At 36.6% G+C, this 10714-nt stretch overlaps 1 protein-coding gene across 2 annotated transcripts in view; it reads left to right on the top strand.

The window, feature by feature from the left end:
• Positions 1 to 980: 980 nt before the first annotated feature.
• The window catches only part of LOC110113627 (protein FAR1-RELATED SEQUENCE 5), a 31846-nt gene continuing 22112 nt past the window's right edge, over positions 981 to 10714 (top strand). The window contains exon 1 of one of the 2 annotated variants that reach the window (XM_020846279.2): positions 981 to 1575. In XM_020846279.2, coding sequence (XP_020701938.1) covers positions 1463 to 1575 — 113 coding nt within the window. In that variant the 5' untranslated portion in view covers positions 981 to 1462. The remainder of the gene's footprint in view (positions 1576 to 10714) is intronic. The other variant, XM_020846278.2, reaches the window with a different exon arrangement.

Genomic DNA, 10714 nt, shown 5'->3' with positions numbered 1-10714 from the left:
TGTAATATAATAAGTAATTAATAATTAAGTTAACTTCTAATTTGATAATTAAAAATAATTAAGTTAGCTCATAGTTAACACAAATTAATTCAAAATAAATTAAATTAAATTAAATTTGTAAATGAACCAACAGACTTGAAATCTAAATTGTGTTGTCAAATAAATTTTCAAATTTTATGAGAATTTAACATATATCATACCAATTTATCTAGAATTTACTAAATTTGAATTTAATGGACTTACTAAATCCAATTAAAGTTAAACACTTAAACCCTACTTGTTGCTGGTCAATTTAGATCAACGAGTGGGGTTTGGGTTTAACCAGAGTTTGACCTGGGCATAAACAGGTTGACCCGAACTCGAGCCGTTTAGTTAAACGGATTAGGATTTTCAACCCGGACCCGACCCGTGCAGTTTACTGGGATGACCCGACTTGACCTGCGAAACCTACCTATTTGGCTTTTAAGGCTTTGCTATAGGCGAGGCCAGCCGCCAGCTGGAGAGACCCAGCATTGCAGACGAGGCCAACGCAGCAGGCGAATGCGGCTTGCGGGATTACGAGAGTGACGCGGTGCCGACGAAGTAGGCGTGAAATGAGGCTCGACGTCTCAACTAATGCTCGAGGAGCACCTGTGCGCCCTGTGGGTTTGGACTGACGGACGACATGTTGTCTTGACTAACGCGTGAGAGTCGAAGTCTCGACTAGGATGCGACTCGACGCCTCGTCCATAGTCCAGAGTCCAGACGAGGCCACAGTGTCACGCTCACCGGCTCACGCACTAGATGCGGCACGATAGCAACCCTTTTCCCATGTCAAATCAGGTTAACTTCGGATTCCTGGGTCAACCCAAATCAGACCCGATTTTACAAACGGGTCAAAACTTGAACCCTAACCCAACCCGTATGCTTCGAGTCGGATTTCGATTCGGGTCAGTTTTTGACACCCCCCTAAACTGCCGGACCCGACACCCCCACTAAACTACCCCCTTAGGCTTTCGTGTTAAGCAAACAGCTTCTGGTAGCCGTGTTTTGGTACTTGGAGCCTCACGGGTGATCCGGCTTCACCGCGTCGTCTCCGCTTGCTTCCTTCCTCCATTACCATGTCGACTCGAAGGGCAAGAACCCTAGTACGCACCGACGAGCTTTTCTTCACCCGTGAAAGTACAAAGCTTACCTATTTTAAGCTATCCTTTTGTTACTCCAACGAATCAGAGAATGTATCCATTCTCTAAAATCTGAGTCCCACTCGTTTTGGTTAGAAGCACAGCCTCCCTTATTGACATCTCGCTTTTTTATTATACCGTGCACGCTTTTGGAGAAATTCCGAATCTGCGATGATCTGCAACTTTCAAAGTATTTTTTGTTTGGGCGAGAGTTGGGTTTCTTACTTTCTATTTGCACATCAGAGGCAGTATTTCTCAGTCAAATAGCTAGTGGCGCAGTGAGCTAAGTAAAAGCCGGGATGCATCTACCGGTTACTTCCGGCGACATGGACTACGGTGAGAACGCCCACAGGCAGGAACAAGACCCCGAGGTTCAGAACGACGGTGATGATGGAATGGAGGGGCCACTCAGGTTTGACCTTTATGCGATGATAATATAATTTATCGTTTAGGGTTGCATAGTTTCATGCTGTGCAGTTACTTTCAGTATGAATGGCTTCTGAGCTACGCCGTGTCCGTTTCAGGGACTATAAAGCTTGCACATGAACACCATGCATGCTTTACGGGGATTTAGGAAATGTATGATGTTACTGCAGTGTTATTGTTTGTGTGGGTCTATGCAGTTGTAATCAAGGAAAAGGAAAGTGAACGAGGTCTTGCTAATTTTGTCTGATTTTCCTTACAGAGAAAAATGAACTGGTTATTTTCCATCTTTCCTTGATATCTAAATTATCACACCGATTTGTACAGAATGTTCTTATATTGACACAATAAAAATTAAATAATTAATTTTGGGTTAACCCAAACTCCATGATTTTTTCAAGTCACCAAAGTTAGATCAAATCTGACCCGAATGTTATATTGGCTGACAAGACTCGAATTGTTTATGTTGGGTTCGAGTTCGATTTTCATGTCGGGTCTGATATTAACACCCTAAGCTAGGACAGAGACTACAAAACCATCTCTGAATAGAATCCTTGAAGATTAAAATAACACAACATCCATTTAACATTGAATGGGTATATTGTTAGTGACGATACTGAACATGCAAATCATCCATTATCTTAGCACAACGATGATCAATAGTAACATTTGTTGATGCGAGATTGAGAAGTGCTAGGACTTCTTCAGTACCCATTTATTTTGAGGCCATACATACAACATCTGCCATAATTTTCAGATAATTCTTTGCCACGAAAATTTTTAAAGGAGAATATCTCAAGTTGATGATGAATGCTAGCTTGGCCACAGAAAAAATCATTCAGTAACTTCATTGGTTGCCTTAGTAAACCTAGTGATATAGTCATGAAGTGACTCTCTTGCTTACTATGTGAGAAGATGCCAACGACCTATGGGAATTAGAGAATTAGGTGATATCTTGCTTGTGAAAATCACAAAAAGAATGGATAATGGTAAGATAGAGACTAGAAAGTCATCTTAAAGCAAAATCCTTGAGGGTTAGAAAACAATAACTCAATAACATCAAATAACATCCTTGAATCCAATAGGCTGCTTGACCGGATCAATAAGTCATCGAGATTGTCATTGAGGTGGTCTAAATTTGGGATGAATAGATTCCTGTGATCTTTTAGTAGAGAAAATTGAGGAGAAAGTAGAAGACCATATGTTTGGAGAATTTGGGGATTTATTGCAATGCTTCTTGCTAAGATCATTTCCTTTTGCCAAAACTCTTAGCAAAAACAATTGGTATAGGAACAAGAGCAATATTCATAATAGAAACATTCGATCATGACTAATAGATCAAAGTCTAGATTTTTGCATATAATTTTACAAATTGTACTTGGGTTTTAAAAGTTGAACTTAGAGTTGTAAGATTGAAAATTTAACCATGACGTAATAAGAATCTCCATATTGTTGAGTAGGATGGAGTGTATCCAGGCAAGGTGCATTAAGACTATCGCTCTTGGCTATTTTCCCTTTGCTTAAAGTTCTTAATAATAGGACCCTTGTGATAATCTGATTCTTTGAAAGCCAACGTAGATTACAATATATTTTCTAAGTTCAAAAATCAAGCATAAACAAACTAAGCTCATTCTAGTTAGGGAGAGGTTTAATGATAAATTAACAATTACAACCATACATTTGACATATGCCTTGCCAATTGCAGTGAATTATAAATCACATTACTTTTGGATTAATAAGAAAGAAGAAGACGATCCCACTTTAAGGAAGATTTGAGAGGGTTTAAGATGGCCTGGGATTATTTTGATTGAGCATTGATCACTTTTTTTGCTTAGTAGAATACATTGTACCTAAATTGCCAATGATTAATAAGACAGACATCCAACTGGTGAAGTGATAGGTAACTATGTGGCAGATTGAAGAGGATGAAAATCAATTGTTTGAAGAGGTTTTGGTAGGCATCATTCGGTCCAAGATCATGGGGACACACAATAGTGATGCAAGCAAGGATCATGACAAGTTGCAATTCGTGCTATTTAGAGTAGTGGCAATCATGATTGCAGTTCATCATAAATATTGTGACACATAATGGTGAGTTCAAAATTGATCTGGTACATTAGGATATAAATAAGAGAATTCATGGCCGATGAAAATTCATCAAACTTTTAACGGAAGTTGAGAAGAGAAGTAGAATCTAGTTGGCTTAGGATGACTTTAGTTACTTCGAATAGCTATGTTACTTTTAGTTCTTCTCCTCATTTCTAATATTTAGACACTATTTTTTTCTATCAATTTAATCAGTTAAATTTCTTCTATTTATTATTCATGTCCAACTAATAAATTCTTTATTCAATTACCTCACCTTCAATACATGTCACTTTTGCAACGCCTCTTATATGATCATTCCTTAATTTTTTGTTCATAGTTTTGTCAAAGATTCATATTAACATTATTATTTCTTTCACTCTCAAAATATCTATAAATAGCTTTTTATTGCCAAACATTCAGTTATACTAAATTGCTCAGCCCAATTGTAGTTTTATAAAATTGATTTTTAAGTCTGTATGATATTTCTTATTGCATAATACTCTTGTGAAACTTCTCCATTTTAACTACTTAGCATTAACTCTAGTAGTTATATTTTCATTTATGTCCCCTTTCTTATGTATAATGGGCTAAATATACTTTATCTAAATGACTTTGGTAATACGTTATATTCTAATAATATGACTTCATGATTAGTATTTAATGCTCATATTCTTTATTAATTTAATGGCTTAATTTTCATGATCTAACTTTGATGTTACTTTGATGTTTTCTTTTCGTGAGGTGAGGTGTGAGCCTCAAGGTACTTTGAGGTATTGGCCTCAAAGCCATTAAATTAATAAAGAATATGAAAAAAAATTAACATCAAAGTAAGATTATAAGAAGTCTAAATAAAATCATAAAAAGTTAAATGAGCATTAAATACTAATCATGAAGTCTAAGATAAACTATTCAACTTAAATAAGAAGTCTAAAATAGGTAAGTCTCTCTCACTTTCAATTCAACATAAACAAGAAATCTAATATCATAAATTATGAATTCAAAAGTCTCCCCTACTTACATCACTGTGAGCTACAAAAATCCTTGCCCTGGCCTCCCCACAACCCCTTTCTTTTTCTTCTAGTTATCATGGAGAGTTATAACAAGTAGGTTATGAGGTAAATTTTCTTATGACATATTGGGTTTTAAATAAGAGACTACCCAAAGATTTCTCCCTCATTTTGCGAGGACTTTATGATATGAGTTTTGGTTTCCTATAGGCGCAAACCCCTATAGTTAATTGTCACTCTCGATAGCGAGAGAGAACTTTCTATGAGCTAGTCATCAAACAGATACAGAGTATCTGGCGTATAGTAGCAGCATCTATAGGTGTTTAGAATTTGATATTTAAAATTAGAAATTTACCACCTTGCACTTAAAGGGAATGGTGAGGGGAATGATGATGAACCCAACCACAATCCCATGGCTTAGTTGTCCCGGGTCATCATGGTCCCTAGTCTACTTACTCAGAGGAAGTAGTCTACCCGACCTAACAGAAGGATCCTTGTCGGCAACCATTAGTAACTTGTTGACCTAAAGTGAATATTTGTCTAAGGGGACAAATTTGAATCCACCTTAGCTGACAAAGGGCTTTGTGCTCTATCAGTTATATTCTATTGATTCATTGCTCAATGATTTGAAATCATTGGGGAACATACGTGCTATGACCATGAACGTAATTTAATGGTGCTTTTTGGCGATAAAACCATCTAATCAGAGGGTCCCGATCATAATTGTTTACATATGGTGCCATTTAGCGTCAAAACCATCAGTGTGGTGCCATTTAGCGGCGAAACCATCAGTGTGGTGCCATTTGACGGTGAAACCATCATTTAGAATATACGTGCCCTGTCTTTACTATCAAGAGACAGATTGATAATGAATCATAGTGATATTCTCGACTAAACATTAGCTCTTTGTGAGGTGAAGTGACTTTTAGTCTATCCACCCCGACAAACTATTTACAGAGGGTCGATGGATATTTTGCTTTAAGTGTTTGACAATTTATTTTAATTTTAAATATTTTAGAATTTTGGTATTTTAGAATTTTAATTTTTTATGGGCATTTGGGAGTCCTTTTAAATATTGAGATTTTTTGCCAACACGGCTATCATCGGGGTTTTCATAGCCACTTTCATTTTATTTATTGAAACTTGTCGACTCTGTCAACTTATCGACAGATGATCAGGTTCGTTGTCGACTTTATGTTTTCATTAATGAATTTCTTTTGTTTTGGACCTTAAAGGCCTAATATTGATGTATAAAATAAATGCTCGAGCCGACGTCGCAACCGTACATTTATTTGACTATTCGAGTCGTGTCGACTCCTATTTATGTAGAAGGATCGAGCTCAAACTTAGGTTCATTTCTTGACCCATGTAGCATCCTCATACATCACATGTGCGTACACGACACGCTCGCCGGGGCTCTTGTGGGTATATATTTTTGCATGCAATTTGTATAATGTGTTTTTATAGTGGCTGTATGCACCCATTACGATGGATGTGTATGATCAATGTGCATATTAGCACATATATCTATATTCCCACTTATATGCTAATGTGCTTATGTGTGCATTTATGTATTTGCATGCATGTATATATTTTGGCATATGCATTTGCATTTTTGCATGAAATGCTTGATATACAATATAGTGGCCTAGCACATTAACATAGCGTGTAATACATTTGTATAACATGTATGCGTAATGTATCTACACATCATTGATTTGTTCGCATGATATATTTGAATGATAATTAGGCACTTGCATGTAGTTTATAATGTATCTGCATGCCAGTAGGGCACATTGTTGTTGCACAATACATTTCACATGTTGAATAGCGTGCATGCATAATGCATTTTGTATGCTGCAATGTTTATATGCACAATACATCTGCATACTGAATGACACATTTGTTATGATGCATTTTGCATGTTGCAATTGTATGCATTTGCAATATGTTGGCATGTAAATGTGATGCACTGTTATAGCATAATGCATCTTGCGATTCTGAATGACATGTTTGCATGAATTATTATGCCTACTGCAATCTATATATGAAAGCATTTTAAAATATTTGGCAATAATCAGCTATATGAATGATTATCATTTAAGTGTGCACATCATTCTATCTAGAAGTTTGTAGATGCCTTATGTCTGGTTGTATGAGTGTTGCAGATTCGGTGATGTTGTTTAACAGTGCACTAGGCTTTATTTATCATGTATCGACAATACAATTTAACTCATTTCATCTATTGCACGTCGCTTCTTTCTTTAACGTCCTGCCTGTATGTGTGTACTTTTGTATGCAAACACACTGCATGATGCATCAATGTCTTTCACCCGTTGTTTGCAAATAACCTGATTAGTCTGGTGTGATGACCTAGCGTCATAAGTTAACTGCTTCAGTCCACTAGTGGCCCATAGTTTTTACAACAGATTCATTGTTTATGCATACATGTGAATCTTAGTATTTCATCCAAAATAACCATGATATACTTCATTATTCTAATGCAAGCTCCATCTTCTCGACCTTCGAGAGATCAGATCCGCGAATCATCTAATCCTTTGCTTAGATCAGACGAGAACATCCAAATTACATGGGGTCATTTTATGATAAATGAGGTATCATTATTTGATGAGACCAAAGGCTCGGCTGATGTGTTTTTAGATTTCTTTGTTTCTACTTCATCACAAGGTAGTCTCCTCGAAGCATGAACAGGATGAAGCACAAGATAATTTTCAGTATCCCAACAGCATTCTAGTATCTGATATACACATGAGACGTGAAAGTTTCTCCTATTGTCTTTGACAAGGCAACCACGAGCAACTCTCTTCAATCTACATCTGCAATATTTAATGATGCATGTGTAGGACATTTGGTTGTGAAGCTTGAGCTTCGGATATTTGTCCTTCATTTTGCGGCATTTCTCCAGAAGCCTCAATATTTCTGCCAAGATGACAGAATATATAAGTCTCAATGGTACTTTCGTTCAAATCAGCTTTAGTGTGCCCTCCCATCGAGACTTCTTTTCAACTGATCGTTCTTTAACTTTGCAGAATCATTCAACCTTGCATACTTAGTGCCACATTTAGGATCTTCCTCTGGTAAAATGTCAGTAGGTTTTCTCCTTACACTGAATCACCTTTCTTTATCCCAACTGCACTATTAGAACCTCCAAAGTTGTTAATTTGGAGAACTTAGTTGTACTTGATCAACAAAACCTTCAAGTTCAATGTAAAAATGAGAGCGCTTCTTTCTTAGTGTCATTGTTAACTGCGTGGGTTTTCTACAACGGTTCGTAGGCGCTTCCATTTGTTGTAGTCCTCTTGTATTTGCTGCAATCTTCAGTACCTGCTCGCAAATATCACGTTGCTTGCGTATCTATGTCCACAGGGGACTTAACATCCTCGCAACATATTTACTATCACTGCTGCTTGTGGATGTCTGCAGGGGATATTGTCATTTGCAAGTAGGTAGATTTAAAAACTCGAAAGTGGGAATCGCGATGTTTTGCTTTAGCTAGGCGAGGCGTAAGCCTCAAAACAGAAAAATAAAAAACACATTAACTTACAAATAATTCATAAAAGAAAAAGAAAAAAAGGGAAATGAAAGTTTTTGTTGTCCTTATCGTCGTGCCCCGGACATCGCCGATACAATCACCTCGCCGATCACAAAGGTATGATCCCTCCAACCTTGTTCTCGGTAGTGCGGCGAGCAACCACCTATGCACGTTTTTTTAGTGCGGTGGAAAGAAACTCATTGTGTTGTTTGCAGCGAGGCATGTAAGCTTTGTGCGCGCTTTTTTTAGCATGGCATGGCATAAATTAAATACCCGTGTATGTGCCTCGGTGCCTGTGAGGAAACAATTTTTCATTTTATATAGGTACCCCTAAAGACCCATACACATCTTTCTTGCCATGGTGGGATTGAAAACTATGGCCGCGGTGTCATCTGACACCGACCGTGCACATCTTTTTTTACATAGTGGGAAGGCTAAGACTCCCCCTAAATTTCCCCTAAATGGGGGAGATGTCGGGATGCTGCCTAAATTTTCAGTGAATAGAGGACCTAACTTGAACATCAATACATGAGACTTGAATGAAATACAAGGAACAGAACATGAATAGAACAACAAGGAATTAAACCCTAAAATTGAAAATGCACAATAATAAAATTTGAAAATGCAAATGATAAATGTTAATTCAAATCATTCAAATGAAAACTAATAAACAAGCAGGAGACTCATGGTGGGAAATCTTCAGACATGGACAAATTGCAAATAACATCAGTTAATTGCAAGGAACATAAGTACCTCCTACATACAATAGCGAAAGACTTGTTATGCAAGCAACAACCGGCTTGTGGATTGTAATGGTGACACTTGCTGGCAATGCTAGAAAACCTATCAGGCACACAACAACTCACACAAGGGCCACAAGCAATGAATGTAGTGATGACCTGTAGTCAACATCGACATCTTACATGCAACTATTGTTACTGCAAATAAGCACACTAAGCCATTTGTAGATAATGATTGCGGACATGAGGTAGGTGCAATGAGTTCCCTATAAACATATCCAAGGAGATTGCAGTGAATGAACAAGTAGGGGATCTATGATGTGACAATTCATATGCAAACAATAATCAAGAGCTCATTTTAAATATGAACACTTGCAAGCAACTATAGGAGATTCATCATGCCTACGTAATCCACCTATTGATGACAACGAACAATGTGCAGCAAATGTTGGATCCTTCCTATAGTTAAGAATCAATTGATGGCAAGCAAATACACTAATATCTCGCAAGCAAAGATCAAATGATGAATGTACAACATTCACATCAGTAGTACCCTGCAAGCAGGAGTTATAAATGTGCATTGAATGGCAACTTACTGGCCAACATGCACAGGGAACCAGTGTTGTATGCAGCTTGGTTGGTAGCCTATATCAGCATGCTAGCATACGACCATGGTTTAAAAAATTGTTTTAGGCTAACGCCTCGAGGCACGCCTTGAACTGAGGCACACAATGAACACCTCGAGGCTTGAGCCTCACCGGTGCCAATGAGGCTTGCGTCTTTTTTAAATGAGGCGCATGCCTCAAGACATTTCAAGGCAATGCCTCATTATAGTTAAGTTTTATCATTTTTTATTATATATTATTATTAATAATATATATACTTTATTCTATCACACAAAGAGAATGAACAAATTAGCTATAGGATGAATGAACAAGGTTGAATTATTGTGTTATGTTTAATAAAAATTTGGAAGATACACTCTTCAAATTATAGAGACAAATAACCGGTGATGATGAAATAAATCCTTTGGCTGTTAATGATATATTTTCAAAGGATGAATGAATAATAGCAAAAATAGTAAAAGATTTAAAATTGAAAATGGATGAATGCGTTTGATGATGAAAAAAATGAAAATATCAATGCTAATATTAAAATGATTATTAAATTGAGAATAACTTCTACTTCATAATCAATTTAAAGAAAGTAGCAAAGTAGAGTTCAAACTTTTAAAAAAATATCAAATGGTGATTTAAATATAATGGATTACTTTGTTATATTATTAATATGTTACTTTGTTTTATATTATATTGAATCCATTATTAATTAATATGGGGAGTTAAAAAAATGTCATAATTGAAGAATTAGGTGTAAATCATAATGGAAGTTGGGTTTTGGGCTTATAAATTAAAAAGACCCAACACCAATAACAGAGTAAATTGAGGCTTACGCTCATAAAAAATGCCATAAGGTGTGCCTTACACTCTAAGCTTTTTTTTGCGCGCCTCAATCTATGACCCACTTTAGATGGCATTCTTTTAAACAATGATCACAACCAACACCAACACCAACACCAACAATAAGCCTTTATCTCACTATGTGGGGTCAGCTACATGAATCCTTCTTCTCCATCATATTCTTTTTAGAGTCAAATTTTTATTTAAATCTAAGAAAAGTGTCATTTTTAATGATTTCTAATTAAATATTTTTAGGTCTACCTCTACCTTTCTTAATATATGT

Source organism: Dendrobium catenatum, unplaced genomic scaffold, assembly GCF_001605985.2.
Source record: "Dendrobium catenatum unplaced genomic scaffold, ASM160598v2 fragScaff_scaffold_847, whole genome shotgun sequence".
Lineage (NCBI taxonomy): Eukaryota > Viridiplantae > Streptophyta > Magnoliopsida > Asparagales > Orchidaceae > Dendrobium > Dendrobium catenatum.
This window is presented reverse-complemented; position numbering and strand designations above follow the sequence as displayed.